A 26,579-nucleotide genomic window follows, 5' to 3' on the forward strand; every position below is an offset into this window, starting at 1 on the left:
TAGGACTCTGGAGCTGGAGACAAGGGACACATGGAGCTGAGTTAAGGTGGAAATACTATACAGAGTTCCTCTTTAAATCCTTTGATTCCAGTCTGTGGCTCAGTATCAGGTCCTGACGATGACCCTATGACCTTTACCTTTGGTGACACTCTCAGGACAAAAACCTGTAGATTGTTTGCAACACAGCTGAGAATGTGTGTGTGTCTTCTTTAAAGGCTCCTCCCTCAAACAGGAAATATATTTGCCTCGTGGAACCAGACTTCCTCTATAATGCAGCTGTAGAGTGAGAGTCTCTGGTCAGTGGGAGGATGCAGCCACAGACTCAGCTCTTCTGTCTCCTCCTGTCTGCCGTCGTCTCAGGTGAGTTCACACTCTTTACCTTCTGTTCAGGCAGGATGGGACCTCTGGTGTCTCCTCTGTCCTCAATGTCCAACTACTGCTGACTCACTGAGACTTAAAGGAGTTTCTGAAGTCTGAACTCAGAAAGAAGGAACAAGTTTATACAAAGAGCTTTCTCTTTGTATAAACGAGTCTGGACCAGAGCAAGAGACCAGGTCCTGGTGCCATGGTCCAAACCCAGATCAGCTTCGTGATGAAGCATCAACCAGAAGCTCCTGCAGTCTGAAACCCGTCCATCTACTGACATGTTGTTGGGAACTTTAGCAGCCATGTGTCCCTATGTGTCCTCAGACCGTCAGTCCAGCCTGAACCAACATTAATTATGATCTTCCTCTGCAGGGTCTCTGTCAGTGGACTGGAGCATGGTGGTCTCTCCAGAGGTCAATGTCTCCAGAGGACAAGACGTCGTCCTCAGCTGCTCCTTCAGTCATCCCAGACAGCAGAGTTATTCAGGACCGATCACTGTGAAGTGGCGGGTTCATTTTGAAAAAGAAATCGCTCAGTCTGTCTACACCTGTTCACTTAGAAACAACTCAACAGGTGATCGAGGCAACTGCTCAGATTCTGTGCTGAGATATTCTCTGGCTGGAGACCCTCGACGGGGGGAACTGTCCCTCCTCATCAGGAAGGTCCAGCTGAGGGACAACGGTCGATACGTCTGCAGGGTGGAGCTGGACAACAATGGATACCAAAAGTACACACAGCTGCATGTAACAGGTAAGACTCACCTCAGACCTGAAGGTCTTTGTCCAGACGACTGAAGAGTTTTTACTGTTAGAAAAGGAAACATCAGAGTCTGTCGGACTTTAGATGCACAAAGAGACTTTATGCAGAACCTCTGAAAGAAAGTTAATTTTTACAATTCTTAGATGAAGTGTTTGTAGTTTCCTTTCAGACACAAGGCTGAAGGTCAACAACAACACACAGACTTTTATTTTGTTAACTCCTCCATGTAATCAGTGGAGACAGTTAAGTTTCATGAGCAGCTCACAGTGGATGGAGTTGACTGATTGACAAAGAAAGGAACAAAAATTAGCTGCTGCTGCTGAAGATCAGTTCACAGGGGAAGTGCACGTTTCTATTTTTGTGGCCTGCTTACAGTCGTAAGTTTGACATGTGACTTTAATGAAGTAAAAACACTTGAAGTGTTGGCGATAGACTGCAGGAAATAGATGTAACTGAGTCTAGAGCACTGGAAAAGAGAGTAAGGACAGCATTGGTCCAATGGCAGCGCCTCCTGGTGGAGGAATATGGGTTTTGCAAAAGCGCCCAAGAACTGACATCTCTGCATTGTTGGTGAATGAGCAGTGTGGTGTTTTCAATAATTTAAGGACATTTATAGATCACCCACGTTAATAGCATCATTGAGGATCCTTTACAGATAAACATTAACACATAGGCGAGTAAAAAAACAACACAAAAAAACAGTTGTCTACATTAATGTTTCAATCTACATTTTGTAATAAACAAATTATAAGTGTAATTTGATATGACCAAGACACCTAAAAACAAAAACACAGCTGTTTTCATCAATTTACAAGCAAGCGGTCAACACACATACATTGGAGTGAATGAGTTTTCTGGGCACTTTTGCAATACCCACATCCTGCCACTAGGGGCGCAAAACCCTTAAACCCTTAAACCCTTAAACCCTTAAACCCTTACCACGGGAGTCAATTGTGGTGCCGTTACTCTCTTTTCCAGTGCTCTACCTGAGTCTCACCATCATCCTGATGTTCTGATTGGTCTGTTCACAGCCGAGCCTCAGATCCTCAGTCTGTCTGTAGTGGACTCACCCTCCGGTCCAGACGGCGCCCCCCGCAGGCTGCAGTGTGAGGTGGAGGGTCACCCTCTGCCTAAGGTCGTCTGGCTGCTCCCCTCCAGGAAGAAGATGGAGAACCAGGTGGTGTTGGATCAGTCAGGACCGTACCGGGTCAGCAGCTCTGTGCCGTACCTGCAGGAGGGGGAGGAGCTCACCTGCAGAGCGGAGAACGCGGTGGGCGGAGCTGAGAGGACGTACCCCCCCAGGAACAGTCTGGTGGTCATACTGGTGGTGTGTGGACTGGTCACGGTGTTGCTGGTCTCTGCAGGAGGGATCATCGCCTACCGCAGATACAGAGGTGAGAGTCAGTCATGGCTCATCAGTTATTATTATTATTATTATAAACATATAAATGTTGGTCTCACTGATTAAGTCTAACAACTGTAGTGTAAATATTACGTTATATAACATGATTACGGTACGGCAAAGCTACTTCACTACTCTAAACCGTCTTTGGTTCAGGTTGGAGGTCAGGGGTGAATTGCATTGCATTGCATTGTGGGATACAGTACAAGATGTAGACTGGTCATATGCATACTGGAGAATTTTCCTGAATCAATAGATCCGGGAATTTTTCATATACTGCAGATTTTGCCTTTGTTTGCATACTACATACTGCCTTTAGGCCAGTATGTACCAACAATATGCAGTTTCGAATACAGCCTGTGTTTCTGGTTGTGTGTTTATTGGATGGTTTTTATTGGTCGTTTATTGACCGATTGGCAGCTGATGTTTATTTTTTATTTTCTAATTTATTTACTTATTTTTTCTCTTCTTTTCTTGTTTTGCTCCTTATCACAATTCATCTCAACCCATTTACTTTTTTGCTGTGTTGCTGTGTCATGTCTTTCCTGTCTTGTGCCGTGTCCTATCTTTATGTTTGCTTAATGTCTGTCACTGGTATTGCACAATAAACAAAACCAAAAAAGTTGGTCCGCTTGTAAAAAAAAAAAAATGCAATGTGAATCAGAACTGCACCAAGTAAAAAAAAGGTCCACACCAAAGCAAGTGAACTAACAGAAAATAAAACAGCTAAGTTAACAAGCTGCTGCATGTTTGCTGTTTGTTTTTGCAGGTTTGGAGGGATGGACCTAATGACCTTAGTTAGGTTTTAACCACTTCCTAATTTTTTCTCCTCAGCTCGACTTCAAACCTCTATTAATGGAAACACAGACGACGGTATGTTATCAAACCCTCATTAATCTAAATTTCTCTTCCCGTCCAGTTTCACATCTGCAAAAAGTTTTATTTCTGCCTGTGTGCACGGTGATATCAGCAGGAAACAGTGTCAGTGTGTTCAGGTGTTCAGGTTCAGGTTTGGGTGTTCTTTATTTAATCACATATTTCAAGTTCTGAAGTAAAACGACCACGAGAAGTTCAACAGAAAAAGATTAAAATCAATTTAACAAACAAACGGAAACGAAATACACAAATGAATAAAGGACAAATATAAATACAGAGTCAGGCAGTTCAGTCTGTATGCTGTATTATTGTCAACATGACAACGAAGATCGTCAAATATTACAGAAATACTGACGGTAACCCAAACCAGCAGGATGGATGGATGTAACGCACGCGGAATGGTGGGAAGTTCGCATGTCGGAATAGCGGTATGTCGGAATGGTGGGATGTCAGAATGACAGCATGTAACCAGGTGGATGGATGGATGATGGATGGATGGATGGATGTGGGTATTCCTCTATCAGCATGTCTTAAAGAAGGGAGTCTATGTCTAAATGGTGGGATGTTGAAGTGGTGGGATGTCGGAATGAAAGCATGTAACCGGGTGGATGGATGGATGATGGATGGATGGATCAATGGATGATGGATGGATGTGGGTATTCCTCTATCAGCATGTCTTAAAGAAGGGAGTCACCAGTTGAGTAACGCACATTTCCTTATATTAAAGCCTTGTCGGAATGGTGGGACGTTCACATGTCGGAATAGCGGTATGTCGGAATGGTGGTATGTCTAAATGGTGGGATGTTGGAGTGGTGGGATGTCGGAATGACAGCATGTAACTGGGTGGATGGATGGATGATGGATGGGTGGATGGATTAGTGGATGGATGGATGGATGGATGGATGGATGGATGTGGGTATTCCTCTATCAGCATGTCTTAAAGAAGGGCGTCACCTGTTGAGTAACGCACATTTACTTATATTAAAGCCGGTGGGACGTTTGCATGTTGGAATAGCGGTATGTCGGAATGGTGGTATGTCTAAATGGAGGGATGTCGGAATGACAGCATGTAACCGGGTGGATGGATGGATGGATGGATGGATGGATGGATGGATGGATAGATGGATGGATGGACAAATGGATGGATGGATGGATGTGGGTATTCCTCTATCAGCATGTCTTTAAGTAGGGAGTCACCTGTTGAGTAACGCACATTTCCTTATATTAAAGCCTTGTCGGAACGGTAGGACATTCACATGTCGGAATAGCGGTATGTTGGAATGATCCATCCATCCATCCATTGTCTACCGCTTTATCCGGAGTCGGGTCGCAGGGGCAGCAGTCGGAGCAGGGATCCCCAGACTTCCCTCTCCCCGGACACTTCCTCCAGCTCTTCCGGGGGGACCCCAAGGCGTTCCCAGGCCAGCCGAGTGACGTAGTCACTCCAGCGTGTCCTGGGTCTTCCTCGGGGCCTCCTCCCGGTGGGACATGAACACCTCACGAGGGAGGCGTCCAGGGGGCATCGATACAGGTGCCCGAGCCACCTCAGCTGGCTCCTCTCGATGTGGAGGAGCAGCGGCTCTACTCCGAGCTCCTCCTGGGTGACAGAGCTCCTCACCCTATCTCTAAGGGAGCGCCCCGCCACCCTGCGGAGGAAGTTCATTTCTGACACTTGTATCCAGGATCCAGTTCTTTCGGTCATGACCCAGAGTTCATGACCATAGGTGAGGGTGGGAACGTAGATCGACCGGTAAATCGAGAGCTTTGCCTTTCGGCTCAGCTCCTTCTTCACCACGACGGACCCATACAATGACCGCATTACTGCGGCTGCCGCACCGATCCACCTGTCGATCTCGCGCTCCGTTCTCCCCTCACTCGTGAACAAGACCCCAAGATACTTAAACTCCTCCACCTGAGGCAGGAACTCTCCCCCGACCTGGAGGGTGCAAGCCACCTTTTTCCAGTCGAGAACCATGGCCTCGGACTTAGAAGAGCTGATTCTCATCCCAGCTGCTTCACACTCGGCTGCACACCGCCCCATTGCATGCTGAAAGCTAATGTCTGTGTTTCTGTATCAGGAGGAGGTGCTGAGGGCGACGCTGAGGCTCAGCTGGTTTACTCTGACATCACTCTGATCAGGAACACTTCCTGTGAGTCCACCTCTCTCTCAGCTCCATTGATCTGATTGGAGTTTTGTCTTCAGGTCTGATGATGTTGTTTTTGTCTCCACAGCGCCGCCTGCTGACCGGAGCAGCTCCTTGAAGGAGGAGGAGGAGGAGCCAGGTGAGTGTGACACACAGAGTCTCTGAGCTGATGACATCAGTCAGACAGGTAACTGACATCTTGTTTCTCAGGTGTCCTGTGTCGCTACCCGATCCGCGACGCTACCGGATCCGTGACAGCCACGTACGGCAACTCCACTTGGACAAACTTAATTGAATTGACTTAGGATCACTGCCCTATGTGCGTCGCCACAGACGGTTTATCTTTTTATTTATTTTTTTAAATACTTTATTAGTAATGTAAATTGAGGGTTGGTTGTGGTGGTCTGGATCTTGATGCTCAGAAAACAGGAACACAGGCGGACTTTTAATGTTTACTGTCCTCTTTTCTCGCCGGCCTCATCACCATGACAACCACAAACAATTACAACTACCACAACACTCACTGAATAAACGAGTCTGCCGCGGCTGTCTTATGACGGACCTACGCGGTTTTTATTTTATTTTATTTTATTTTTTTAATCATTTTCACAGTACCGTATTTTAATTTCACAGAACTTAAAGCATGTACGCAAATCGGGCAGTGCCCAAATGAAGTTTGTCCAAGTGGAGTTGCCGTAGGCAGCTGTCCAAGATGGCGGCCGGTCTGCGCATGCGCAGACCAGTTTTGTCACGGATCCGGTAGCGTCGCAGATCGGGTAGCGACATCCTGTACTCGGCCATCAGAGTGAGACGTGAGTGATGTCATCTCCCAGGGACAACCCACCACACACACCTGTCTCCATGTGAAGTAGAGGATGTGATGTCATCTGTAAATATTTAGCTCCATTTGTTCTTCTCTTATTTGTCACTGATGCTTTTTTTTTTTTTTTTTTAAATAAAGGCTTGTTTCTGTAACTGACCTCTTGTTGTTGTGATGTTTCCTGGTGTTTTGAAGAAGTGGCGTTCGGATGCTGTGGGACATGAGAGCGTTGTCAGACTCAGTCTATGATGATTAGATATATACAGGACAGGAGGACGTCTCTGTCCAACCAGACAGGAGCGGGGTTCTAAAAATAATCTTGAAAACATAGAAAAAGCACGCACATCCCAAAATCTTAGCGCTGGGTGCTGGATACAAAATGTCAATAATGAAAAAGGAAAAATCCGCACACCAATAAATGTATTATCACCCAAGGGGAGTAACGTCACTCCCCTTGTTCAGCAGGCGGTGCTGTGGCGACAAAAACAACATCATCAGACCTGAAGCTGATCAGGTGGAGTCAAAACTCCAATCAGATCAATGGAGGACCCTTCCTCATACTAATAATAATGGATTACATTTATATAGCTCTTTTCTACCGTTTCCCAAAGCACGTACAGTAACCATTATTCATTCATACACATTCACACCGGTGGTGGTAAACTACGTGTGTAGCCACAGACTGACGGAAGCGTGGCTGCCATTTCGCGCCAAACGGCCCCTCCGACCACCACCATGATCATTCATACGCATTCACACAAGGCAAGTTGGGTAAGGTGTCTTGCCCAAGGACACTACGACAGAGACTGGGAGAGAGCGGGATTTGAACCGCCAACCCTCTGATTATTGGACGACCCGCTCTACCGCCTGAGCCACTGCCGCCTACTAAGTCCTTGAGCCCGAAACGTTACTCCCCTTGGGTGATAATAAATTATTGCTCTGGAGCTTTTGCTGGTGTGCGGATTTCTAAAAATAATCCTCACAGAATTCATGAGTCGTCGTCATCTGTGCCTTTGAGTCTAAATTTAGTTTCCTGTCTGAAAACCTTGATGTCAGATCAGACCGTGAGACAGAAGACGATAACCTGAAATAACTGCAGAGTCAGCTCCTAAAATAAATGATGAAACCTTAATTGCCCCACCCCATCATCATCCTCACTGTTGAACACTTTGTCTTGACTTGATGCCTCTCTGTTGCAGCCTGCAGCAGCTGAGGCGTTTAGGGAACATCTGTAAATTGTAGCTACATGAAATAACCTGGTTCACCATAATAGACTGTAAATGAAGACATGCTCCCCCCACAGATTCCTGAAGCTCACACTGAACTGACTGTCACTTCCAGCTAATCCATATATGGTCAAAGAGGAGGGGCCTGTGTGGAGCTGAGACTTTGGTGCATACACTCACCCAGCTGTCAGTCAAAGAGGCCCCGCCCACCATCCGCTATACCTTTAGGCAAGGCAAGGCAGTTTTATTTGTATAGCCCGTTTTTTACAAACAGTTTGTCTCAAAGGGCTTTACATGGCATCATAACAACATCCCCCATAACTCCATAGAAAACCCTTTTAACAGGGAAAAATTGGAGAAACCTCAGGGTGAGCAACGAGCAGAAATGCAATAGATGTTGTATACAGACAAGAACACAAAGTGTAAACAGGTGAGGAAATAACGGAGGATATAATCGGCACAGACAACAGACAACACACACAAGTGTGAGAGGATTTACAACAGTGAGTTTCTGCAGAGCTGCAAAGGAGCGTTAACACCTTCAAAGCTTCTGTTATAAATGTGATGTGACCTCATTCAAAGACTTCCTCTTCAGACAGGTACTCTGAACAAGAAGTGGTAAATAGTGGACTTCCTGAAAATACAACATTTCAGTCCCTAAATTGTGTTTCTAATCTTCGAGTCGTCTGAAGATGTGGCAGCAAACTCTGTGTCTTCTGTCCGTGATCGTCACAGGTAAGATTGGCCCGTAGCCAAGGGGGATCGGAGGGTTCGTTCGAACCCCCCCCCCACACACACACCCCCACCCCCACCACCCCACCGCTGCCGCAAATGCGGTGCTTGTCGTGTATTAGGCTCTCTAATAACTCTCTGATTGGTGTGGGATGCGTGTCCCCGTGTTGACTGGACTGCTGCTGAAGCAAACAGCCCAAAGCCTGTGAGTTCTAGCCAATCACAGCGCAGTAGGGCGCCGCGCGAGTTGACGTTCTGCAACCTGCGGTGCGGTGGTGCGTCAGCAGCACTGACATGCTGCTCTAAAGTCCTGCTCCTGGCATCAAGCTGAATGGGCCTGAAAGTTAAAAGCCGAACCCGGTCTGACCCGCGGGTGTTGAAACCCGGACCCTGAATTAAGTTGGTCCGAACCCGGCCAAAAGAAAAGAGAGAGAGAGAGAGAAGCCGAGTAGGAGCGCTACCTGACCTACCGTAATTAATTTCTACATATTTTCGGACTGAACTGACGCGTCCGGTCCTTAAGGCCCATGCACACCTGGTAGCCCAAAAGAACAGCCAGGCAGCCCAGTCCAGAGAGCAGAGGAGAGGGAGACAGCAACAGGTGCGTGCGTGCGTGCGTTACTGTGTGTGCATGTGTGCGTGTGTTATACCTGCAACCTCCAAATGGGAATGGGAGCCTCCTTTCATTTATTAATATCTGACAGTAGCTACAGCCATCATACAGATGAGAACAGGGCAGAAGTGGTGGTGGTGTGGTCTTAAAGAGGCTCATGGTGAAGCAGAGGAAACTGGTCCAGGTCAAAAGATTGAAAAAAAAAAAAGTTTTGTTTTTTCTCACCAGCCACAGCTCCCCACTAGACTAGTGTCATACAGTCCAGCCATTCTTGCCATTACAAAGATAGAAACCTCAGTCAGTAGCCTACCAAATGTGTTTTTTTTTTTTTATCTGAAGCGAATGTTGTCTTCCCATTATATTCTTCTCAGAGTACACCAGAATGCTTCATTTACCTCCTTAAAATCATAAAAACTTTCTGGGGGGAGGATCCCCCCAGACCCCCCCTACAGGGGTTTACTTTATCATCATTTCCAGTTTGCAGGTATGTGTGCTATGTGTGTGTGTGTGTGTGTGTGTGTGTGTGTGTGTGTGTGTGTGTGAGTATGAGAGAGAGAGAGAGAGAGAGACAGATACATTTAACTACATTAAACATTATTATGCCCGTGCCCAAAAGGCAAAGGTAGAAGCTATACATAACCTAGAAGCGGCAGCTGAGAATGTCAAAGCGTTGTTTTGATGGGCTTGCGTGTTTTTTTTTTTTTTGTTTTGTTTTGTTTTGTTTTTCTCTGTTTCATGAATATGTCTGCTATGTACTTTTGATAATTATTGATAACTATTTATTTATTTTCGTTTGTCTGTTGTTTTTGTTTTTCCCTGTAATCACCCTAACCTAATGTTACCCCCAGGACCCGGGACAAGGGTGGGGTCAAGGGGAATGGATAAATGGAATTGTAATGAAATAAAACAAAATAAAAAATTGATCACAAAAAATTAAACATTATTATGATTATTGTTATGAAAAAGCTAAGCCTTTTTTTTATATATATATATAAAAAATGAATTACATGGTGAAAATTTTGTTGTAGGCCTAAATGAGAGCAACAGTAAAGGATAGTGGAGGAAGAGAAACATGTGATGTCAAAGTGAAGTTATAATGGGGAAAAAAAGAAGTGTGTGCCTTTATTATTATTATTTATTTACTTTTTTTTTGGGTGGGGGGGGGGGGAATCCACTTTTTGGGAAAAAAGAACCCCCCCCTCCACAAGGCTGGCTACGGGCCTGATGATGATGATGATGATGATCTGTGTTCAGGATGATGGTGATCCAGCTGTCTGGAGCCACCTCACCTGGTTTGTTGTTTTCCAGCTGTTGTCTCTCCTGCTTCATGTTGTGCTGTTTCATGACATCATTTTTAGATTACAATTCCCTGCTTGATTAAACACATTTTATAAAGAACTGAAACATGACATTAACTGATCCTGATGTGATCTTCCTCTGCAGGGTCTCTGTCAGTGGACTGGAGCATCGTGGTCTTTCCAGAGGTCCATGTCTCCAGAGGACAAGACGTCGTCCTCAGCAGCAACTTCACTCATCCCAGACAGCAGAGTTATTCAGGACGGATCACTGTGTCTACAAAGGTCTACATTAATGTTTCAATCTACATTTTGTAATAAACAAAGTATAGCCTAAGTATAATTTGATATGACCAAGACACCTAAAAACAAAAAGACGGCCGTTTTCATCAATTTACAAGCAAGTGGAGGTCATTATATATTATATATGTTATACTGTATCTGACGCTCGGCTCAGATGCAGATGTTGTGTATGTAGTTTGCTCTGTAGTTCAGCCCTCAGCTCTCAGTTTAAACCAGAAATTCTGATTCAGAAAAATGATGTTAAAGTGAAGTAAAGGTGACAGGCTGAGTTAATGTTGGATTAGAGAAAATTACAACCCGAACCGAGTTATACCGGGTTATTAAGCCCGGACCCGACGGAGCCCGACACACCAGCATTCATTATCTGTCCGAACCCGGCCCGGCCCGAAAAAAAAGGAAAAAAAAGAAAAAGCGGCGTGCTTTCTTTGCAGCGGGAGGTGCCGCTGCCGGTGACACAGCACTCGTCTTCTGCCTCACGTCATCTGGCCCCTCCGGTACCGGGCGGGACTTAACGTACTACTATAGGCTACATACTTGCCCCTTTTTATATTGATTATAGATTAAAGAGAGCAAATCTAAATATGATGGATTTTGGATCAATGTCAGTATGAAAACAAGTCAAACTGAGTCCCATCTGTTCTCTCTGTTTCTGTGAAGGGAAGTGACGCTCTGACTGTCCTGATGGTGGCGCTGTAGAGCTGGAGCTGGTTCCCACGGTGAAGTAGATCTTCCTCCTCCTCCTCCTCCTCCTCATCCTCAGCACATGAAGATGATGTTGACAGAAACCAGACGCTGATGGTTTGTTTTGCGTTTTGTGATTAAATAACTTTCTCCAATAACTGGTTCCAGTGGTCGACTGTGATTGGATGAGCCCTGTTACATCGCTGTTACTGCACCACACACACACAACATTTAACCACTGCCACAGATAGTTTCAGGTCAGAGTGATGTCACACTGTCTCCAGCCAATCAGGAGCTCCATTTTCTGTCTCTGCACTGGCTTCACATTTGGGCTGATTCTTCGTTTTTGTATTTTTACAGCAAATGTTGGTGTTTTACAGTAAATATTCTGGTGAACAGTTTAAATTCTGTAGGTCTCTCTGCATTGTTGGGCACATTGTTAGAGAGACTGTGGAAAAAATCATGTAATTTATGTTTGTGTAAAAATCCACAGAATTTAAACTGTGAGCCTCTGAGCACCCACCATCTCTTCTTCACCTCAGTCAACTTGCGGTGCCCCCCAAGGAAGCATTTTAGGACCACTAATTTTTGGGGGATTTACGTTAATGAAATCAGCCTGTAACTGTGATCTTTTCCTTTTTGCCGATAATGCAGCATCGGGACAAAGAGAAGACAGAGAAATCCCTTAAGCCTGGTCCACACATAAAGATAATCTGGCGGATTTTGGCCCGGTTTCCCTCCTCAAACGTCCGATTATCTGATGGCTCTAAACATTATACTACCAGATGATCCTGTGCTGTGAGGTGTTAAATGAGAATTCCGGTCATTTTTGACCCCTAAATTGTTGTCCTGATGGTCACCCAGTGTTGGGGGGAGCATTGGGGAACCTATGGGGGCAATTCTTTCAACCACAACAAACACTCAAAAAACAATCAAATTCCAAAACACACAATTTGCGGACCGATGGGCACCGTGGCTGGAAATGGTGGGGGAGGGATGGGGTTAGGTGAGGGTGGAATACGGTTAAAGTCTATCAACCTGTGCACCAGGGCCAAAAAACATTGCTGTCTTTGTTTTATGATCTAGCAGAATGTTTGTATATATATGTATATTAAAAAAAAAATTTAACAACTGATATATGTATTCTTCTGTGGCGGCGTTGTTCAATAAAAAAACAAAACAATCAAATATCTATGGTACATGACTGGAATCCTTAGAAACACCACTGAACTCATATAGTGTAGAGTAGAAACAATATAAACTTTGTGTTTTTGCATGTAGTCACTCACCTCAGATAGCCAAACTCTGAAACACCCTGGAAAGACATTACTATCCCATCACAGAGAGAAACTAACACTTTGTCCTTGTTGTGATGATTTCTTTACTAAAATAAACGGTGGAGCAGTGCAGTGGTAATGTCCATAATATCTCTGACCGTATATTTTTGTAAAGAAATCATTAGGGTAACGGGTTAACTCAAACATAAAGAGGGTGAAACTTATATTACAACTCACAAATGGTTAATACACAAGAAGGCCTGATATCTTGGTGGAAAAGGCAGGGGGTGGGGACAAGTGGTTGAAACACAACAGGATTGAAACTGCCATTACAGCCGTCACTTCCAACCAACCCGTATATGGTCAAAGAGTATAGGGCCAGTGTGCAGCTGAGACTTTGGTTACCCACCTGTCAGTCAAAGAGGCCCCGCCCTCCATCCTCCATACCTTTACAAGGTGTAAACAGGTGAGGAAACAACCTGCAAGGAAATTATCTGCACAGAACAAAACTCACACAAGTCTGAAAGGATTTAAATTCAGAACATAAAACAGTGAGTTTCTGCAGAGCTGCGCAGCTACATTAACACCCTCAAGGTTTCTGTTATACATTTGACCTCATTCAAAGACTTCCTGTCATTAAACAGTTAGTAAGTGTTTCACTTCCTGAAAATACAACATTTCAACCCTGAAGTTGTGTTTCTTCGAGTCGTCTGAAGATGTGGAAGCAAACTCTGTGTCTGCTGTCTGTTCTGTCTGTGATCGTCACAGGTAAGAGCCGTTCATCTGTGTTCAGTGTGATGGGAACATTTACATCATGTCAGAGGTCTGACTTGTATCCATGTTTTAACTTGTCGGCTGCTAAATTATGGATCAACAAATGAATGAATGTTCACTATTTCCTTTAAATAGCTGCAACCATCAGCATTGGCTTATGTTATTATGGCCATCGGTCAATGTGTAGTAATGTAATGTAAAGGTCTTCTTTGCTTCAAGCCCTGTTTACTCTATGAATCAAGAAACCACGGCAGCCCTGAGGCTGAAACATGACATTAAGTGGTCCTGATGTGATCTTCCTCTGCAGGGTCTCTGTCAGTGGACTGGAGCATGGAGTTCTCTCCAGAGGTCAATGTCTCCAGAGGACAAGACGCCGTCCTCAGCTGCAACTTCACTCATCCAGAGCAGCAGAGTTATTCAGGACCGATCACTGTGAAGTGGCTGGTTCAGGCTGGAGAATCCGACACTCAGCCTGTCTTCACCTGTTCACTTAGAAACGACTCAACAGACGATCACAGCGGCTGCTCAGGTTCAGGACTGAGACATTCTCTGGCTGGAGACCCTCGATGGGGGGAACTGTCCCTCCTCATCAGGGAGGTCCAGCTGATGCACAACGGTCGATACGTCTGTAGAGTGGAGCTGGACGGTCAGGGGAACAACTACCAAAAGTACACAGAGCTGCACGTGATAGGTGAGATTCAGTTACTGATCCAGATCATCTCTCAGCCAATGACCTGCTCAGTGTTTCAGTCTGTGGTGGGTGGCGTTTTTTCCGCCAAGTGAGCGCCGAACTCCATAGGATCTGAATGGAAAGTAGACACTCAGAGTGCTCAAAGCGTGTTTGGTGGACACAGCCAGTAACTGCAGTGTTGCCAACTCCTCAGTAAGGAAAGTCGCTATTGGCTGAGGCAGACAGAAACGCTGAGAAAAGGGTGATTTTCTGCCTCTGCACTGGTCTTACATTTGGGCTTATTCTGACTAAACGGTAGCTCCTATCAGAAAAAGAAGCAGACTGTGGTCGTCGTAAGGACTTCCTGAACGATTTGATGTGACTTTGGTGTTTCTACAGTAAATATTTTGGAAACACTTGCGAGTTATAAATAGGGGTCCCTTCTGCTTCTCTCAGTAAATCTTTGTATTAGAGTTAATGAGGAGCAAAGACAGACGTGGCTGCACTTAGAGGCTCATAGTTAAAATTCTGCAAATCTGTCTGCTTTGTTGAGTACATTCTTAGAGAAAGGACAAGTTTGTCTACAACTGTGGAAAAAAACATGTGTGTAGAGTATAAACTGTGGCTGTGAGTAGCGTGGAAAGAGAAAAGTTTTAAATAATTTCAGACAACTTCTCCCACTCTAGCAGATGATGTCACCCACCCAAATATGGTCATGGTCATTGAACAGTGATTGATCAAAAACTAGAAAATTTCCTCTGGGAAATTTTGATAGGGCCACGGGGGCTATGGCTGGTCATACAATCTCTGTCAACATGGGAATCAAACCCACAAGCTCAAGTCAAGACACAGATGATCATCTCTCACTGAGCACTGATACTGAGGAGCTGTAATAACATTAAGACACTTGTGTTGTGTTTGACAGATGCAGGGCCTCTGACAGTGGACTGGAGCATGGAGGTCTCTCCAGAGGTCAATGTCTCCAAAGGACAAGACGTCGTTCTCAACTGCAACTTCACTCATCCCAGACAGCAGAGTTATTCAGGACCGATCACTGTGAAGTGGCTGGTTCAGGCTGGAGAATCCGACACTCAGCCTGTCTTCACCTGTTCACTTAGAAACGACTCAACAGGCGATCACAGCGGCTGCTCAGGTTCAGGACTGAGACATTCTCTGGCTGGAGACCCTCGACGGGGGGAACTATCCCTCCTCATCAGGGAGGTCCAGCTGATGCACAACGGTCGATACGTCTGTAGGGTGCAGCTGGACAGATCATGGGACGGCTATGAAAAGAACACAAAGCTGCATGTAACAGGTGAGATTCAGTTACTGATCCAGATCATCTCTCAGCCAGTGACCTGCTGAGTGTTTCAGTCTGTGGTGGGTGGCGTTTTTTCCGCCAAGGGCGCTGAGCGCTGTGAGCGCCAAACTCCATAGGATCTGAATGGAAAGTAGACACTCAGAGCGCTAAAAGCGTGTTTGGTGGACACGGTCAGTAACTGCAGTGTTGCCAACTCCTCAGTAAGGAAAGTCGCTATTGGCTGTCGTAAAAGTTGCTAGAAGTTGCTAAATGACATCATGACAGCTCTGTGACACCAAAGATACTCTATACTTCTTCTAGGTTTATAAACCGTCTTTGGTGACACTACTGTGAGGCTGACCGCCGGTGAGTGCTTTGGGACGGGGACGGACCTCACGGCACCCGCTGCTTGTTGAAAACAGCAGTGATAACATGCTTTCACGTCGGAGTCTCCAAACCAGAAACGTTTGTAACAACACCGGAAAAAGTCGCTAGATTTGTCGCTAGTCCCTTTTGACAAAAAAAGTTGCCAAGAAGGGTTGGAAAGTAGCCAGATTTAGCAAGAAAGTCGCCAAGTTGGCAACACTGCCTAACTGGGGCTCTGGCCTGAGGCTCAGAGGTTGCCACGGCAATTTGAGGTGGTTGCACACGATGATTGACATGTGCCAGGCTGTGGCAGACTGAAACACTGAGAAAAGGGTGATTTTCTGCCTCTGCACTGGTCTCACATTTGGGCTTATTCTGACAAAACGGTAGCTCCTATCAGAAGATGAAGCAGACTGTGGTCATCGTAAGGACTTCCTGAACACTTTGATATGAGTTTGGTGTTTCTAGAGTAAATATTTTGGAAACACTTGCGAGTTATAAACAGGGGTCAGTTCTGCTTCTCCCAGTAAATCTTTGTATTAGAGTCAATGAGGAGCAGAGAGAGACATGACCGCACTTAGAGGCTCACAGTTAAAATTCTGTAAGTCTCTCTGCTTTGTTCAGCACATTGTTAGAGAAAGGACAAGTTTGTTTACAACTGTGGAACAAATCATGTGTGTAGAGTGTAAATTTTGGCTGTGAGCAGCGTGGAAAGAGAAAAGTTTTAGATAATTTCAGACAACTTCTCCCACTCTAGCTGATGATGTCACCCACTCTAGCCTGAACATTCCATGCAATACACACCCATTATAATCTCAACACTCCTCCAAATATGGTCATGGTCATTGAACAGTGATTGATCAAAACTAGAAAATTTCCTCTGGCAAATTTTGATAGGGCCACGGGGGCTACGGCTGGTGGTACCATCTCTGTCAACATGGGAATCAAACCCACAAGCTCAAGTTGAGACACAGATGATCATCTCTCACTGAGCACTGATACTGAGGAGCTGTAATAACATTAATTAAGACACTTGTGTTGTGTTTGACAGATGAAGGGCCTCTGACAGTGGACTGGAGCATGGTGGTCTCTCCAGAGGTCACTGTCTCCAGAGGACAAGACGCTGTCCTCAGCTGCAACTTCACTCATCCCAGACAGCAGAGTTATTCAGGGCCAATCACTGTGAAGTGGCTGGCTCAGGTTGGAAAACAAAACGCTCAGTCTGTCTTCACCTGTTCACTTAGAAACGACTCAACAGGCGATCACAGCGGCTGCTCAGGTTCAGGACTGAGACATTCTCTGGCTGGAGACCCTCGACGGGGGGAACTGTCCCTCCTCATCAGGGAGGTCCAGCTGATGGACAACGGTCGATACGTCTGCAGGGTGGAGCTGGACAGGTCGTGGGACGGCTATGAAAAGAACACAAAGCTGCATGTAACAGGTGAGATTCAGTTACTGATCCAGATCATCTCTCAGCCAGTGACCTGCTCAGTGTTTCAGTCTGTGTTGGGTGGTGACACTGTGTGAACATGCTGAGGTCACATTTAAACTGCTGATGTCACTGACTGATGAATGTTAAACTATAAGCTGTTGTCTTGTCTGTAACAACATCTATTGCACGTCTGTCCGTCCTGGGTGAGGTATCCCTCCTCTTTTGCTCACCCTGAGGTTTCTCAAAGCTGGTTTTTCCCTGTTAAAAGGGTTTCCATGGAGTTTTTCCTCAGTCGATGTGAGGGTCTAAGGACAGAGGATGTTGTTGTGATGCCATGTAAAGCCCTTTGAGACAAACTGTTTGTAAAAACGGGCTATTCAAATAAAATTGCCTTGCCTTGCCTATTGTGGGTGTGGTTATTGTCTGGGTCTGGCACACCCAGATGGTCCACCCTAATCTGCAGAGACCAGTTACAAACCCAGAGCAGGGTTTCCTGTCATCACTGTTTGTCTGATTGTGTCTGATAATTTTATCACACATCAGTATTTCCTGTGATGATTTGGCATCAAACCCAAAAACACTTCCTCCTCTGAGATTCAGAGTGAGCTGGACGTCCACCTCCTCTCTACACTACATTAACATATAACCAAACAAACACCTTCACATGGTCAGTGACCAGTCAGTGAGGTCAACTGTTTGTTTGTTGTTTAGCTAAACTGTAAAACTGGGATTAATAAATTAATAAGATTATTTAATTAAATTGTAACTTAAAACAAAACTTGTCAACATTAGTTAGTTGTAAAGTTAAATTTAGTCAGTGGTTTAATTAGCTCATCTTAATCTTGAGGCTAAAGTTAAACTACTTTTATTCAGTTATTTAAACTGTAAAGCTCAAGTTAGAAAATAGCAGTTTATTAACTCTTTTACTGCCAAAGACGAGTTATCTTGATGAGAAGCCAAACGTAGATTGCTAAGGACTACATACTGTATCTTGTCTTAGGCTTTTTTTAATTGCAACGTCATGCTGCATGTCTTGTCCTACTCCTCTGTGAAGATCAGACTTGTATCATCAAAATAAAGTGCAGAAAAACACATTTGGATTGAGAGATATAAAAGTATAATGAATTTATCGCACCCTCATTTACTTCACATTTCACATTAGTTGCGTCCGGTGGGCAGGGCTGACTCCGGACTCGTCCGGTGCAAGATCAGAGACAGCAGCAATTTTAGCGATTACAGTTTACAGTGTGTTAGGGACTAGGACTACAGATAACGTTTTTTTGTTTGTACCGAAGGTCAGAAGCCGAAGAGCCCAGAAGTCCAGACTCAGGATCCGGTGATCAGACACACACAGACACACACACAAAAAAGTCGTGTGTGTCAGTCAATAAATGTTTTGTCATCAAAAGTAATTTGTCAGTGTTGATTTTGTTGTTGTTTACAAGAGAACAACTACCTGAAAATGGCAGCCAACACAAAAACTGCTTTTTCTCAAGATTTTGGTGCCAAAAGTCATTCCGACCATAGGAGGCAGGAATTGTGGGAATGACTGGATGTTTGATAGAAAATTAAGTGTTGCCATTTAGACAGTAAGAGGCCTATGTCGGACTGGTGGGATGTCGGAATGGCGGTTCCTCCCATCATCCTATCATCATCCTGATGTTCTGATTGGTCTGTTCACAGCCGAGCCTCAGATCCTCAGTCTGTCTGTAGTGGACTCCGGTCCAGACGGCGCCCCCTGCAGGCTGCAGTGTGAGGTGGAGGGTCACCCTCTGCCTAAGGTCGTCTGGCTGCTCCCCTCTGGGAAGATGATGGAGAACCAGGCGGTGTTGGATCAGTCAGGACCGTACCGGGTCAGCAGCTCTGTGCCGTACCTGCAGGAGGGGGAGGAGCTCACCTGCAGAGCGGAGAACGCGGTGGGCGGAGCTGAGAGGACGTACCCCCCCAGGAACAGTCTGGTGGTCATACTGGTGGTTCGTGGTGTCGTAGTCCTACTGATCTCTGCAGGAGGGATCATCGCCTGCCTGAGTCACAAAGGTGAGCTGGAAACACAACACCTGCTGCTGCTCATCACACAAGTCAGTGACACCGTGTTCACACTAGCCTCGTAAACCAGCCTCTCCCGGAACTGCATTTCATTTCATTTCTGAGGGAGAGTCTGGCCTCATTCCCCCTGTAAGCGTTTGGGGGGGCGGGAGCTGGGCGGGAGTAGTAGCGTTGACAGACAACCCCATTCAGCCAATCAGCAAGTTGGTGTAGTGACGGGGCTTTGCACCAGTCGGTCCCTGATTGGCCAACGTGCTGTGTCAATCACAGCGGCGACGCTGATTGGCTCGGCCTTCTGAGGGTTTCAGTCCAAACGCTTACAGCGGGGATGAGGCCAGACTCTCCCTCAGAAATGAAATGAAATGCATTTCCGGGAGCGGCTGATTTACGAGGCTAGAGACACCAGGTTCACACTTGAACCTGGTGGGGCGGCAGTGGCTCAGGTGGTAGAGCGGGTCGTCCAAAGATCAGAGGGTTGGCGTTTCGAATCCCGCTCTGTCCCGGTTGCTGCCGTAGTGTCCTTGGGCAAGACACCTTACCCACCTTGCTCGTGGTTAGCGTTGCCTGCATGGCAGCTACCACCATCAGTGTGTGAATGAATGGGTGAATGTGATGTACTGTAAAGCGCTTTGGGTATCGTTCAGGTAAAGTAAAGCGCTATATAAATACAGACCATTTACCATTTGAATGCAAAAGCTTGAAGGGACATTAGGTAGCTAGGTGCATTAACAACGTTCCAAACGACTTCCGGGTCCTTCACCCAGTAGTACAACTACTTCCGGCGTACTTCCGGTACTGTGTTTACCGGTACTGTGTTTATTTATGCTCGCAGCGCCGGCGGCTCGCAACCTGCAGCGATCGTTTCATCAGGTACATTTTCTGCGAGCGAGCCGGGCAGGAAGTCAAACAAAGACACACGAGAAAATCCGGTCCCTGACCCTTCAAAATAAAACACCGCGATTGACACCTTCGGAATGGCGGCCCCTCAGAAATTCGGAATGACGGACCTTCGGGAATTTTCAGTATAGCGGACCCTCGGAATGGCGGTCTTTAGGAATGGCGGTCGCCCCCCATCTAGTGGTGCCGTTGTATATCGCAAGCAACTCAATCGTATTCTCTATGCTGCATTCACGTGGAATCGGGCAGACGGACGACAGCTGCTGCATGTAACGGGATAACCAAGCATCTATGTATGTAAACAAGTGGTCCGTCAGTGTTACAGAGTGAATGTAGATCACTGCTGCATTAGAGGGTTGCGCCCCAGAACCTTTGTTAGTGGGTTTGCATTACCCCGCCCCAGTAAAATAGGCACACCCAGTTGTGTTTCACCCGCGATGTTGCATGTAGCTACAAATCTTAGTAAAAGAGCAAACATGGCATCCGACGTCTGAGTGTATTATTGTTATGCAAGTTCACCACTCGAGTTACTACAGTCAGCACAAGGCAAAACAACACACGTGACAATATGGTGTTGTGACAGTGGTGGTCCTGTCACCATGCCTCCAATTGATCATGCGCCCTGGCTACTTGGCCAAGGGGATGTCCCTTTGGGTGACTGGCAAGCGCACATGACTCTTACCTGGGAGGTGTGGGTTCAATCCCCGCCCGGGCCCTCTTCACCTTGCCAAACTGTCATGGCGATGTCGTAGTGTTTACCTGAATATTACCGGCTTTCTCTCGTCGAAATGTGGAAATGGCATCCGGTTTGTTTCCGACGGCCGTCTGCCGTCTGCCTCCACGTGAATGCAGCAAAGTCCGTAGATGGAAACACAGATGATTCGAATTTCTTTTAATGCGCATTTCCCAGTAATTCGAATCACTTTTGATGGAAACGTGGCTACTGTGACCCTCCATCCTTTCCTCACACCATACCTCTGGTGAGTTTCCGTGGTTACCGATGGTCACACTGCCACCACATGGCAGCCAGCACAAGCTTACCCGCTCCAAGTTTGTATGAATGATATGAATGGCAAATTCAAAGCTTACCAGAACACTTCAGTTTGTTGATGGGGGTAATTTCCCTTTAATATGTCAGACTGAGTTTATATTGGATTCTAATGGTTATAGACAGTAGTCGAGTTGTAAAAAAAATTCAGGGGGGATGGTCAATTTTTTTCACCTTATTAAAAAAAGGGGGGGGGGTTAGTGTAATTCATGTAAATTATATTATAAAATTCTAAATTATATATAAATATATATATTTTATTATTATTATGGAGCTTCTCCAATAGTACCAACTCAGCTGGGCTTTCATTGATTTGCCATCTTTATACAGCACTGTAGGGGGGGTCTGGGGGCACTCCCCCAGAAATTTTTTTGGATTTTTAACACATAAATAAGGCATTCTGGTGTACTCTGAGGAGAAAATAAAGGGAGAGGCTACATTGCTTCAGATAAAACATTTTAAAAAGCCCATTTAGTAGGCCTACTGACTAAACTTCCTTTCATTGTAATGACAAGAATGGCTAAGTGTATGAAAGTGAACTCAGAACTGGTCTAGTGTGGAGCTGTGGCTGGAGAGCAAAAACAAAACTCTGACCGAGAATAGTCACTCCTCGCGCTCATAGACGTTAGAAAAATGTAAACACACTAACGTCAGCGGGTCACTTGCAGCACCACGCCGGACCGGGCCGGTCCACTGACCCACCGGCGGTCTGCCCCTGCTGGCGCGAGTCACCACGATTGCAGAAACTTCTCCCCTTTTCCCATTCTGATGATTCGGAACCGCTCGGAACACTATCTATCGCTAGAGTTCAGATCACCTGTCACCTTGGTTACCTGGCTGTTAACCAATAAAACACGGAGGAGGATTCTCGCTTCTACAACACTTCTCTCTGATTGGTCGTGGCGTCGTGCCTGTGTTGCATTCACTGTGACCGGGAAATTACAAAACTACCTTCTCAGGCCTAGTCCATACGAGCCCGGGTATTTTTGAAACCGGAGATTTGCTTCGCGTCCACACCAGTGGTGTAATAAAAACACTCCGTACACACGCAACCGTGAAATCCGCTACCAAGTGACGCAATGCACGTGTGGAAGGCTGTTTTAACCAATCAAAATACAGTGGAAACCGCTTGGATCAAAAGGCTTGGGGCGGAATCATTTCTATACAAATTCTGTTTAAATAATTCGTTATCAAGAAATCCGCTTATAGTGTTCATTTTTGGTCATTTTATGGATGTAACCATGCGCAAAAACCATTTCAAAACTACGTGTTATTATAGCTTTATTTCACAGACTCCAAGTCCAACAATTAAATATTAATTAATTTAATAAAAATGTGTAGCCTATTTATTTTATTTTCGGCGGTGTCCCTTTGACGTGCACTGCTGCAGCAGCCTGCACATGTTGCTGAGCTGTGTCTTGACTCTTGTGCTGTGTGCTGTTGTGTGCTGTGTTGTTGTGCTGTGTTGTTGTGTGCTGTGTTGTTGTGCTGTGTGCGTCACCTGGCTGCTGAGCCACATGACTGTCTGTCGGTGCGGCGCAACTCTGGCTGTTGTGTTGTCTGTCAAAACATGGATGAATGAAACATATCCACTTTATATCGACCGCGGACGTCACGGATACATTTTCGGCTTTTGGCTCGTTCCTCATCTCCGCATAGGCTCTTTATATCACTGCATGACAGCAGCGCGACCCCCCCCCCCCCCGTCGTACCCGGTCTGACAGTGACATAGGCTATTGCCTGTTCATTCATGAAAATCATCCCGAAAAACTCTCAATCAAACAAGGTGGGGAATAAGAAACTGCAGCGCTACTGTAGTAGTTCTGTCATTTAAAAACACACCGCAGCGGCCCAGCTGATCTGTAGCGTCACTTTACTGTAAATGATGCTGTGTGGAAAACCAGCTGTGGTCTGTGATTGAGGGTGAGTTTGGAGCTGACAAGAGGATCGTCCTGACGACCGTTTCGTTATATTTTTCTCATCGAAAAACTATACAAATAGCCTAGCATTTAGATGATGTAAAAAAATAAAATAAAAAGTGATAAAAATCCACTTTGTCACCTCCATTTTTGCGAGCTCACCTGCAAACCGCTGCAAACAACCTCTGCAGCTGCAGTGTTTACATCAGCACGTGTGCAGCTATGACGTAAACGAGTAAAACAATCACGGTTGCAGTGTCCACACGCACCCGGTGAAACCAACCCCGGCCGAAAACCCCACCCTGGACCCCGGTTTCAAAAAACCACGGTTTCAGGGTTCCAAAAGCACGGTTGCATGTGGACAGGACATACAACCGGGAACATATGTTCACGGTTACAAAAATACCCGGGCTCGTGTGGACTAGGCCTCAGTTAATGTGCGCTTCTGTTTAACTCCGTCTGAGAAAACATCCTGGACCTGGGCTATATAAGAAATGTTCGGGGCTAGAGCCGGGAATGCCCAGGCCAGGCGACAGCCTGAATATAATTATAGTTATGTCCAACATTTAATGTAAAAAGGGGATGGAGAGGGGGGATGGCATTTTTACAGGGGGGATGATTTTGATCGTTTTTATTTCAGGGGGGATGCCATCCCCCCCCATCCCCCCTCAACTCGACTACTGGTTATAGATTAAAGAGAACAAACGTCAATACGTTGGCTTTTGGACTTCATTTTCTGATCGATCAGTTGTTGTGGATCAATATCTGCATAGTCAAACTGTTCTCTCTGTCTCTTTGTCTCTGTGAAGGGAAGCGACGCTCTGACTGTCCTGATGGTGGCGCTGTAGAGCTGGAGCTGGTTCCCACGGTGCAGCAGATCTTCCTCCTCCTCCTCCTCCTCCTCCTCAGCACATGGGGATGATGTTGACAGAAATCCCTTTTCATTAACAAAGGGAGCAGATTGGTCTGTCTGGAGCAAATTGGACTGTCAAATTGGACTGTCTGGTATTAAATTCAGTGTCCAAGGTGAGGGAGAAAGTCTTCTTTGAACAAATTAAAGTATATATTTTTGGGGCTTTTTTGCCTTTAATGGAAACCACAGTCGAGAGAGAGACCAGATGATCCTGTGCTGTGAGGTGTTCGTAAAATGCTCTGAGCTGACGATGGTAAATGTTAGCCTAAATCTGTTCAATATTTTGGATCAAAAGTCATCTTATGTGTGGGAGACGCCGACAATCCAGAGTCACTGACTCCGTGGACACCAGAAATACACAAATATTTGTTCTGAGACTGAAGAACGTTACTTTTTTAGTCAATGTATACGTTCAAATTAGGGCCAATGGTGTGAATTATTGGAAGTATTGTAAATTTCTGGAAAAAAGTGGTACAATTTCTCCAAAAACGTTGAAACATTTCTGGAAACAGTGTTGAATGTAGCCAATAAGGAATCGAGCTGACTGAAGAACAATGAAGCTTAACAAACCAATATGGCTGCCGTCTTCATGGCTACCATGGTTGTGGCTAGATGCAGGAAGCTAACGCCCTAAACCCAACCAATGGCTTCACTTACTTTTTGCCTTTTGTTTCCTATTTTACACCTGGACACGTCAGTTTTACTAAACTTAACCAGTCGGGAGTTCTCGACGAGATTTGGTGAGATTCTACGTCACTTCCTGTAGCTCATGTAGCTACGCCATCTAGCCACAACCGGCTACCATCAACAAACTTTCTTCTTCTTGGTTTGGTTTTTTAACGGTTAAACGGTTATTTTGGTTGAACTGATTTATTATTTTACTTAAAAGTAAAGGGATGGTTACTTTTACAGGTACATTTACTCTCAGCTGTTCTCTTCTTTTTTGTTTTAGGAACTTTACACCACAATGTCAGATTCTTCAGTTGACTCATACACTGTAAGACGCAATTAGTAAACCTTACTAGAAAAAAGCATGGAAACTCGTTCCAGCTATTAAGGTTTACTATAGTATTTACTGAGTAAGGTTTACTTGATCATTTACTTAGTAAGGCTTACTTGATTATTTACTTAGTAAGGTTTACTTGATCACTTACTTAGTAAGGTTTACTTAATAATTTATTTAGTAAGGTTTACTCGATCCTTTAGTAAAGTTTACTCTATCATTTATTTAGTAAGGTTTACTCGATCCTTTAGTAAAGTTTACTCTATCAATTATTTAGAAAGGTTTACTCGATCCTTTAGTAAAGTTTACTCTATCATTTATTTAGTAAGGTTTACTCGATCCTTTAGTAAAGTTTACTCTATCATTTATTTAGTAAAGTTTACTCGATCCTTTAGTAAAGTTTACTCTATCATTTATTTAGTAAGGTTTACTCGATCCTTTAGTAAAGTTTACTCTATCATTTATTTAGTAAAGTTTACTCGATCCTTTAGTAAAGTTTACTCTATCATTTATTTAGTAAAGTTTACTCGATCCTTTAGTAAAGTTTACTCTATCAATTATTTAGAAAGGTTTACTCGATCCTTTAGTAAAGTTTACTCTATCATTTATTTAGTAAAGTTTACTCGATCCTTTAGTAAAGTTTACTCTATCAATTATTTAGAAAGGTTTACTCGATCCTTTAGTAAAGTTTACTCTATCATTTATTTAGTAAAACTTACTAAATAATTTACTTGAGCTCTAATTAATGATTACATTAAGGAACATCAAGTTAATAAAATAAACATATAATTTAATTCAGAAACAAATAATATTGTGGCCTTTATTATAACAAATTAACAGTTAAAAAAAAAACCTGTAATAAAGTACATCTAAACTGAAAATGCTGTACCAACTTTCAACTTGCTGTTTAACAAACCAACAGTCTGACAATAAAGTCATACACTGGCAAGTGTGCATTTTACATTCTCAAAGATTTATTGTACAAACGGTTAATTAATAACGTCCAACAATCCATCAACGATCATCCTCATCAACGATGGGACTAGAGCTGTGTAGAGGAGTACGTGGCAGTGAGGGCTGCTTCACAATGGTCAGATGGAGCCAGGAGGAGCTCTGTACATCTGCACCCTAGAGAAAGGACACAGCCTGGTCAACTCAGATAGACACCACCAGAATGGATGCTGGGTAATCATCGAGCCCAGTTCATGTTAGTCTGTAAGTGTGCAAATAACTGAAAACAGTCATGACGACTGACCAATCTATGTGCATGTGATTACCTTGCATGTACAGTAGTAAGGTGCTCTGGATAAAAAAACATGTCTGTACCTCATCAACGATGGGACTAGAGCTGCGTAGAGGAGTACGTGGCAGTGAGGGCTGCTTCACAATGGTCAGATGGAGCCAGGACACTTCCTGCTGTAAAAACATTTTAGACATGTTAGGTAAGACATTAATTGTGCCTGACACCCACTATTGTATTTGTGAAATGTTTATTTTATTTGTGAAAACGCTAAAGGGGAGATTTCACCGTTTTTGTTTGATACCTGCAGACCTCATTAGACCAGGTCCAGATCAAAAACCGCTATGCCTAGACTTCTCCAATCTGGCCTAGATTAATCTACAGGCCCTGAAGATTAATTCAGACACAGTTTCTGATCTGTGAAACATTTATTTTATTTGTGAAAATGCAATAAAGGCACATTTCACTGTTTTCTCA

At 44.8% G+C, this 26,579-nt stretch overlaps 3 protein-coding genes across 3 annotated transcripts; all 3 read left to right on the top strand.

The window, feature by feature from the left end:
* The first annotated feature begins 288 nt into the window (after positions 1–288).
* On the top strand, positions 289–11,232 carry LOC146972794 (sialic acid-binding Ig-like lectin 15). The gene is made up of 7 exons (XM_085803252.1): positions 289–360; positions 739–1,116; positions 2,157–2,519; positions 5,482–5,553; positions 5,636–5,686; positions 10,382–10,518; positions 11,194–11,232. The coding sequence occupies exons 1-7, from the start codon at positions 309–311 to the stop codon at positions 11,230–11,232; spliced, it is 1,092 nt and encodes a 363-aa protein (XP_085659378.1). The 5' UTR covers positions 289–308.
* A 1,978-nt stretch (positions 11,233–13,210) lies between these two features.
* Positions 13,211–15,303, top strand: LOC146972795 (junctional adhesion molecule-like). The gene is made up of 3 exons (XM_085803253.1): positions 13,211–13,262; positions 13,576–13,959; positions 14,864–15,303. Exons 1-3 carry the CDS (start codon positions 13,211–13,213, stop codon positions 15,301–15,303), a joined length of 876 nt encoding a protein of 291 aa, XP_085659379.1.
* A 1,313-nt stretch (positions 15,304–16,616) lies between these two features.
* LOC146972796 (sialic acid-binding Ig-like lectin 15) lies at positions 16,617–19,147 on the top strand. Its single transcript, XM_085803254.1, has 2 exons — positions 16,617–17,045; positions 18,720–19,147. Exons 1-2 carry the CDS (start codon positions 16,685–16,687, stop codon positions 19,145–19,147), a joined length of 789 nt encoding a protein of 262 aa, XP_085659380.1. The 5' UTR covers positions 16,617–16,684.
* The last annotated feature ends 7,432 nt before the right edge of the window (positions 19,148–26,579 follow it).

Source organism: Trachurus japonicus, chromosome 16 (genome assembly GCF_045865225.1).
Source record: "Trachurus japonicus isolate A0001 chromosome 16, Traja_1.0".
Taxonomy (NCBI): Eukaryota; Metazoa; Chordata; class Actinopteri; order Carangiformes; family Carangidae; genus Trachurus; species Trachurus japonicus.

Coding starts and splice junctions, on each gene's coding strand:
- LOC146972796 (XM_085803254.1), top strand. CDS start 16,685: ATGGTGGTCTCTCCAGAGGTCACTGTCTCCAGAGGACAAGACGCTGTC. Junction 17,046..18,719: donor CACAAAGCTGCATGTAACAG/GTGAGATTCAGT, acceptor GTCTGTTCACAG/CCGAGCCTCAGATCCTCAGT.
- LOC146972795 (XM_085803253.1), top strand. CDS start 13,211: ATGTGGAAGCAAACTCTGTGTCTGCTGTCTGTTCTGTCTGTGATCGTC. Junction 13,263..13,575: donor TCTGTCTGTGATCGTCACAG/GTAAGAGCCGTT, acceptor CTTCCTCTGCAG/GGTCTCTGTCAGTGGACTGG. Junction 13,960..14,863: donor CACAGAGCTGCACGTGATAG/GTGAGATTCAGT, acceptor TGTGTTTGACAG/ATGCAGGGCCTCTGACAGTG.
- LOC146972794 (XM_085803252.1), top strand. CDS start 309: ATGCAGCCACAGACTCAGCTCTTCTGTCTCCTCCTGTCTGCCGTCGTC. Junction 5,554..5,635: donor TCTGATCAGGAACACTTCCT/GTGAGTCCACCT, acceptor TTGTCTCCACAG/CGCCGCCTGCTGACCGGAGC. Junction 10,519..11,193: donor GGATCACTGTGTCTACAAAG/GTCTACATTAAT, acceptor GTTTCTGTGAAG/GGAAGTGACGCTCTGACTGT.